At 40.9% G+C, this 8,610-nt stretch overlaps 1 protein-coding gene across 1 annotated transcript; it reads left to right on the plus strand.

Moving 5' to 3' along the window:
* The first annotated feature begins 353 nt into the window (after positions 1–353).
* LOC139675804 (protein NDNF-like) lies at positions 354–7,839 on the plus strand. Its single transcript, XM_071563923.1, has 4 exons — positions 354–430; positions 2,468–2,663; positions 4,602–4,735; positions 5,696–7,839. Exons 2-4 carry the CDS (start codon positions 2,476–2,478, stop codon positions 7,045–7,047), a joined length of 1,674 nt encoding a protein of 557 aa, XP_071420024.1. The 5' UTR covers positions 354–430; positions 2,468–2,475; the 3' UTR covers positions 7,048–7,839.
* The last annotated feature ends 771 nt before the right edge of the window (positions 7,840–8,610 follow it).

The raw sequence follows: 8,610 nt of genomic DNA on the forward strand, positions 1-8,610 counted from the left end.
CCGGGATTAGGCTGCTCCAACAGTCTGGCTGACACTCCGTGCAGGAACAGGGGCTGGAGGCAACACACCCCAAACGCTGCACAGCCCTCCAGAAGGGGCTCACAAACTGAAGGAGCAACAATCAGGACTCCCAAGATTTTCAAATTATACAAGTTGAAAACAAGCTTGGAGAACATCCAACTTAATAGCAAAATTCTGGTGGTGTTTTCATTTGGTTTGATTTTTTTCCCCTTGAAAAATTTCAAGCACTTTAGTTATTATGTCTGTTCAGGAGCCATATGGAAAAGTCAGTTCTGTCCTGTTAAACTGGTTGAACAGTTTTGATTTTCATTTGCCTACAGAGATCTGAAAAGTCTATGTCATTTTATTTTACAATTTTTTGGCAAAGAAAGCAAGTGGTCTGTGGATCATCTGGCCAAGAACACAATAGGTAAGCACAGTATTTTTTGTGTAACATATTTCCAGGACTCTGAGAATGTATCATGTGTGTAATTGAATGAAAACAACCTTTAGGATGATGTTCTCTTTGGGATAAGCTGATTATAGGTTTGTTGATCACTTGGTTTGTTTGTTTTCCTGGACAAGAAAAGCTGAGCTGCTGTGATATCAGTGTGGTTTGCAGGATCCTGTCATTTAAGCAGCAGAAAGACTTTTTTTTTTAATCCTCTCCAAAGAGCAGAGCAAATCAGATTCCACTGTTGAAGGTGAAACAAAATATTTGGGACTATATTTTAAATCTGTATGTTACTGTCAGCCTACAAGAACAACAAAGTGGCAAAGTGACTCACTCATAAGGAAAGCTCTGTTAGAAGAACATTATAAATGGAATTGATATAGAAATCTAAACTACTCTTTCAAGTTGTTTAGATGGTTGTTGAATCCCGCATTCAATTAAGTGCTAAAATTATTACACACAGGCAGAGAATATACCAACTTGATTTGGGTGTTGAGAGGGACATTTTAAGATGACCTGCTAATGATAATTTCCATAATAATCTCACTAATAGATATATACTGTACTTGGGGAATCACAGATTTTGTTCATAAGAACCTACAGATGTATTCAATAACATGTTTAAATGGGTGTGTTTGAAATGGATTTCTAAAGGAACAAGTCCTTTTATAAAGTCACTTGAATTGCAGTGGGCAGCAGGTCTGCTGAACTGTAGATCTGACTGCTTAAATTGTTCCACACATTTGCAGGCACCATGAGGAAAGAGGATCTCATAAACAAGTAATAATTACAAATAACTGAGCCTTTGTCCTTTATGCTCTCTTCTATCACTAGCCAGTAATCAGATTTAACCAGGATCTTTACTCTTTGCTGCACTTGTAAGATGCAGTAAAGCTCCTTTTCCCTCAAAAAAGGGATCTTGCTCACAGAGCTCCCTCTGCTTTCCAAATCCCTGAGCTACAGCTAGCACCTGTATTAAAGGTTATGCCCTGCCCACTTTCCTTTTTCTGGAACTGGATGTGGCAGACAAGAGAGTTCTAAGCATAGTCAATGACCTCACATAGTAGTGTCCTGTCAAATTTCTTGTCCTACCAAGAATCTCCTGTCTATGTAGTTCTAGGCAATGTACAGTTAATAAAATAGCTTAAATCATGTCAGCATTTGCTGATGACTTTTGGGACATTTGTGTACTTTTCTCTCAGATTCCAAGCTGATAATAAATCCTCCTGGGAAAAGGGACATACCTGATTTTTTTTAAAAAATTCCTATCAGAGTGAACACAATATAGTTGTTTCAGTGAGCAGCAAAGGCTGAGACAGGCTGGAAGTGATGCAGGTATGAAAACCATGGACAATACAAAAATCTAAGAAGATTACTGCCCTACAGTAATATAGCCTTTCTCCAAATGAGATACACAGAGCTTACAATCTCCAAAGCATCAGTTTAGGGACTTTTATCCAGGATTCTCCACCTTGCCTCTAAGAGTGTCTTACAAAGTCCTTAAGTTAGGCTGATCTTTTCTATACATACCTACAGTCACAATGGATGAAATAAAAATTCAATGATCTCTAACAACAGCAGAAGCAGCATTTGGGATATAGTGACCTCCTTTGAGTTTGAAAGTGACAGTTCCATTACAAAGCTCAGCCTTGAAATTTAGGAAATGAACACTATAAACTAGAAAAAATACTTTAAATGTAATTCTCCACTCATTCTGTCAGTAGATGATATTTATTATAACTGTCTTGTGATATTTCACTTGTGCTACATTGACTGTATTTTCATATAGTGAAAGACTTCATAGCAGCTTTTGCCATTAAATCTTTATAGAGAAATCCTCTGAGAAATATTTCTGAGAACTTTAAGCAATTTAACAAAATGAAGACTGGTACTGTGTGAATGCCTGACATGCCATGATTATGATAAATACCACTAAAGGCACAGAGAGTACCACTGATTATTTTCTCCACAATGACAGCAGTTTCTATTCACTTTTGTCATCTCCCCTTGCAGTACTGAAGATGTCCTGGCTCAAGTTTTATCTGCCTCTCCATATTCTCCTGGCAGCTTGCTTGTGCCATTCCATAAAAACACCTACCACCAGTTCCCACCAGAGCTTCAAGACTGATCTCTTCAATTTCTACCACTCCCTGATACTTGCTGATGGTAAGGAAACTACAGTTCACCTGCTGAAGGATATACCCAAAAGGTAAGTGCAAATCAGCCACTCCTGTTCTCAGATACTTCTCAGTGACACAGGGAGGTGCACACTATCAGCAGAACCAACAATGTTTGTGCACCTGCAGAACTCCACCAGTTCGCACTGATTTTACAGAGAAAGACCCCATTGCTCAAGTCTCATTCCATTGTCCAGGATCTGGAACGAGCCTCTGAGCTGAAGTTCTGATTCATGCACACATTCCAGGCAGCTTTCTGTGGTATTTGTCAGAGCAGCAGCAAAGCCAACACACAGTGGGTGGGCTCCAGCAGCAACCAGTTGTGTCACAAACAGCCTGGCTTCAGGCCTGCAGAGACATCACCTATCCTACATTAACAGTAAAATACAACAATTTTACCTAGCAAATTAACTATCCCCCAAATCAACAGAACATCTTTACAGACAGCTTATCAGAAAAACTTCTGCCAGTGTCCAGCATGCTTGGAAGTGTTTTTGTTGTATGGCACTACAACTTGCTAAGACCAAAAGTGCTTTTCATGTGGAAATTTCACAGGTTCTTTGCTTCCCCAAAATATCTTCAAAGTTTTCTGCCATACCTGGATATGTGGGTGATCTAGATATCACAACTGGTGATGTATCTTGGGTAGCAAAGATCAATCTGCTTGTTTGGGAAGACACATATTTGGAGGAGTTTAATCAGACTCCACTTTGGACAGTGATCAACACATACAGATTTTGACACAGACCCGAGTGGTCATGGAGCAGAGGGTGAGCCAGATGGTTCAGGCTTCATATGCATTGCACAGAAAGAAACTGGAACACGGCACATGTTATATAATGTGATGATGCTCACAAGAGCCAAACTAGGAGATCTCCATGTTAAAGAAAAAGGGATATTGAAATCTCAAAGAAAAGGGAATTTTTCTATGCTCTTGTGGCATGACATCGAGACTGCAATTAGGAAGCAAACCCTCTTCAAATCTAGCATGATCAGGGTAAGGTTCTTAGGAACCAAAGTCATCCAGACAGGAAGCCAAGAGATGGCAAGTTTTTGGCTTAGAGTAAAAAACTCAAGAATGTGCAGCTGATTCCAGTGAAGCTTGACTCTGGCCCAGTGGCCATATTCACAAAGTAAGCCAGACCTCTAGGCTGACAGGATCTATCCATAATGACTAGGCTTGTCTCACTAATGGACAAAAACCCCCCCTTGAATTTCCTTCATTTGAGTACAGAGTGAGTGACCCAGATCCAAACATTTCTGTGGCTATCGACAGTCTGTATAAAAACAACAGAAATAAACAGAGTGAGACAGGAAGTTGGACTTTTGGTTAGGTTTTGATTCCTGCCTAAAGAGAGACTGATGTCCCCTTTGTACTGCTCGTGCACAGCAGCCTTTGACATGAAGGCAATTAAGGTAGAACCAGACTGGATGAAACTGTCATTGACATCTAAAACTTCTCAGGACTGGCTAAAACCAGTCTGTTGCACCCACTTCATCTGACACCCAGCAAGACCTAGATATGCAAGCACACATAAGGGAGGATAGGATCTAAGAGCCTTCACTAAACTCCAGTCAGGAAATCCTGTGGAAAACTGTACCAAATTCCCCAGAGTTAGGCAACAGACGGTTATCTAAAAGGCAGCTGGGCTAATTAATTTCCATCATCCAAAATAACCAGCTAAGTAGTGAGATATTATATTCACCTGAAGTGTGTTAAAATTCAGAAGGAAAAATATTGCCTAAGTGGGAAAAAACTTTCAGCAAATATTTTTGGACTAATAAAATACCCCACAGCATGTATTCCTCCCACAGCTGAACATTTCAGACATTCACCATCCCTTTGTGTTGATGTGCCTCAGAACAACAGCCACTTCCATCCAGAACAAAGGAAACGGTTAATTACAAGGAGTCTCAGGCAAACTTGAATTCCCTGACACTTTCCCTCTGATTCTAATCCACATTTACAGGTACTACTTTGTTTTGGAAGAAAGCAGAGTCCTTTCACCTTTCACCATAACAGTGACCCCCTGCGATGTTCCCATTGAATGGAGCATCCTTATGCACAAGGCTTCAGCGAGGCTCCAAGGGAAAGGCACACAAGGTAAGACCTTCAGTCAACCAAAGCAGAGGCAAAGAAAGTACAAGTCACTTACAGGGAATTGTGCTACAGCAAATTCCCCACAAACCTAAACATCTCACTCTTCCCTCTCCTATAAATTGCCAGGGACTGACTGTCTCCATGGGTGAATCATGGGGTCCCATCAGATTTTGCCCTCCGGTACATAAAGGATTACATGGAATAAAAAAATCTACCTCTAAGGTTAATATTTGGAAAGAACTGTGGGTCTTCAAGGCTGTACAAAACCAGATCAATTCCATAAGCTCTTTGTACTGGGCCAAACTTCCCTCTGCTGCCTCAGCTCTTTTTCTCTGGCTTAGGTCACTTGAGACAGTCATTTGCTCCCCACAGCAAAGCAAAGATTTATCCATTTCTTCTTCTAGGATTGCAATCTATCATGGCAGTGTGGATTACACTGCCAGTAGCCTAAAAGAAAATTTCTCTAACATTTTTTTAACTAATGTTTCAGACTACAAATCCAAAAGCTGCCAACAACAATTCTTACGTGTCGAGGTATACCTGACTGAGTTCAAATTATGTTCCTTCGAATTGGTGAATTCTTCCTTTTCATCGGAGGCAATGGCAGAAAACTCCTATTCTACAAAAAGAGTGTCCTCAAAGTCAAGTACCCTAAGGGACAGCTAACAGAAGAAAATTGTAGAGACATGAGGCATGATACAAGTTAAACTTTTTGCAAGCTGTGGTTTCATAACAGTATTTTTGAAAATATAGTTCTACAACTGCATGGCTAAAATAACAGCTTCTCAAATTTTATTAAAATAAAATGTGAGTAGCAATATATTTTTACTAAAGCATATTTTTAGTTATAATTATTGTTTTCAAGAAAATATGATGTTCCCTCATATATGAACAGTAAGGCTATGATGGGCTTTATTTCACATCTGTTAAAACAGAAGTGACAAGTCTGCTTTTTGTCTCTAGGTGACCACGATACACAGGAGGTCTCACAAACTCAGAAGGCTCCAAGTATGGTGTCCACCATTTTTAACTACAAGGGAAATTCAGTAGAGACTTACATGGGCATGTCTTCCCATGCTGCCCTTTACATGCTGGAGTTCTTATCCACCGAGCGAGACACACACATTACTGTGTACTTAACAACTGACACAACATCTGGGCACCTCTATCCAGAACTCCCAATGGATCCACGCATAGATGTTACTGGCATTGGTCATACAACAGTGACTCTGACCTGGAAACACAGTCCTTCTGTCTTGCAACACAGAGAAAGCATCCAGTACTGTCTCCTAGTTAATGAGAAGCACAACTATAAGAGCTTATGTGCTGCTGAGACAGCAATCAGATCCTCTGGAATGAAACTGCCACCTACCTTGGCTTTGTCCCTCTCTCCGTACCTTCTTGAGCCACAGCAGGTGATGATACTGTCCCACAGTGAACTGAGCATCATCAACAAAGTGAGCAGCGGGGAAGTGCGGCAGATATGTGTGGGTACCAAGAACACCTACACAGTGCCCAGTCTCAGCCCCAGCACTCAGTATTACTTTGATGTCTTTGTTGTCAATCTCCTTACAAATGCTAGCGCTGCTTACACTGGGACATTTGCAAGAACCCTGGAAGAACCTGAACCTAAAGTCATGGAGCTGAAAGATGGGAAAGTGATTCAGGTTGTCCTGGATGGGAAAAAGCAGAAATACTACAGTCTGCAGTACCAGGCAAGGCACAAGAAAATACAGTTCACCTTTCAGTTGTGTCGTGGTCAAGTACGAGTTCACATAACAAAGAACGGCAAAACAGTGGCATCGGAAAACATCTCAGGGCTGAGGTATTTGTCTCTGAAGGGAAAGCTGCTGGACACATATTTGGTGCAGCTGAAGTCCACAGAGGAATCTAACTCTTCTGTGAAAGTACAGGTGTCCCCCCATTTCCACAAACCCTTATTCCCACTTCTTCCAGTGAGCTTAAAAATAAAGTCCTTCAGTAAACTGAGAACCTGCAACTCTGCGACCATTGCCTGGCTAGGAACACAAGAGGAGAGCAAGTACTGTGTGTACAAGAGAAGGATTGAAGAAGATCAGGTCTGGAGGGAACTGCAGAGTGCAGACAGGTGCTCTGGACCTGAATTTCGGCACAAATCAGAGAAAGTGCTGTGCAAGTATTTCTATGACCTGAACCTTCAGCGAGCTGTCACCACAGAGACCATCAAAGGGCTGGATGCAGGGACACTTTACTTGTTTGATGTTTATCTCTTTGGGCCAACTGGCATCCCTGTCAGGTATCACAGCAAAGTTGTGAAGACCAGAAAAAAATGCTGAGGGTCTTAAAGAAAAGTTTGGAAGTGAGTGAATGAAGACTTATCAAAATGTACACCAACTCATAACATAGCCCATGCAGTTTAAAATGTGCTGAGACAAAAAATTAAGTCATAAGATTCTACAGAGAAAAACATCTTAGTTGTCTAGATCATTACACATTTACATCATCTCTCCTGTGTAAGGAGAGATTTTTTTCTTTTCCTGTCCCATTCAGACATCAACAACAGATCTGTGAAGAAAGCCATCAAAATGGAAATAAAATACTGTAATGGCACCCATGAGAAATAGATTGGTTACCTAAAATGCTTATGAAATCCAGTACAGAAGTGATGGGAAATGCCTCACAAGAAGCACACAATATTTTTAAGTTCCAGTTTTCCACTTTCTGTAACTTATTCAGCTAATGAGGAACTGAGAAAGCCCTACAAGTGAGGACACTCTTGAGAAAATGAACTTCCTCACTGCTTGAACAGAGATGCAGACATCAAGAAATTAAAACAAGCAATGGAATTGGTGTACAGCTTCACACCTCAGTGAAGTAGGCTGAAATACATCTTCCCCTGTCACCTGCATGTTTGCTTCATTTCATTTCTGTACAGAAACTGGGCTTGGTTAGAAATGGACAACATTGAGGTCAGGGGCTAGCTCTGGGTCCAGCTGTTCTGGGAAGTATATAAACACACTACTGTGCTGCTGCCCACTGAGCAAAGCAGCAAGTGAGGAATCTTGCCACAGAAAAATGATTGATCATGTATAGCCTCCAATCTCAAGCCCACATCTATGACTGTGTGACTCCTGAGCATAATATATTTGTTCTTTACATCCTTAAGCAAGCCTATATCAGTGAATACATTGTTTTGAGAAAAAATAAATGTGGTTTTCCTATTAAATATCATGGGGAAAAAATATTTGTAGTAAAAATCCTGACAAGCACTTTTACTTGTTGTCTTGTTTCCTTGATTACCTTCCTTAAATGACATGAGGCAGTAAAAACAAAATTTGAAAAAAATTAAAAGTCTCCGTAAAACCCCCTTACATTCCATTTCAATTATCAGCAGAGAATATTTGGCATATATGCTCTTGACAGGCCTGGAATTCACATATGAAGAGATACAATAGATCCACTGAGTCAGAGGTTGTCAGAGAAATCTTGCCTGCAGTAATTCTTTTTCTTCTATAATTACACTAACCAAAAACCTAACTTATTAACTCTATTATTGTATATATCAGAAGTTCTCCTGTAATTCAGGGCCATCACAGTTCTAGTTCACTCTGAGCAATTATTACCTCCAAGCATGTTTGGAGGCCCTTGGTAAGGACTGAATCAGTCCTGTGTGCAGAGACACAGAGGTTTCTGTGTTTCCTGCTCCCAAAGCTCCCCAGCCCTGTGCACCCTGCACAGCTCACACCACACATCAAGAGACTCACTGCCCCAGGTGAGGGGCTCAGGCCTTAACAGGGGATCAGCTGCAATATCTCAGCTTTGGCTGGGCTTTACATTCCTGCAGGCACCACTCTGGATTGAGCAGTGCCACAGAAAGGACCACGTACTCTGCAGCCTTC

Source organism: Pithys albifrons, chromosome 9 (assembly GCF_047495875.1).
Source record: "Pithys albifrons albifrons isolate INPA30051 chromosome 9, PitAlb_v1, whole genome shotgun sequence".
Classification (NCBI taxonomy): Eukaryota; Metazoa; Chordata; class Aves; order Passeriformes; family Thamnophilidae; genus Pithys; species Pithys albifrons.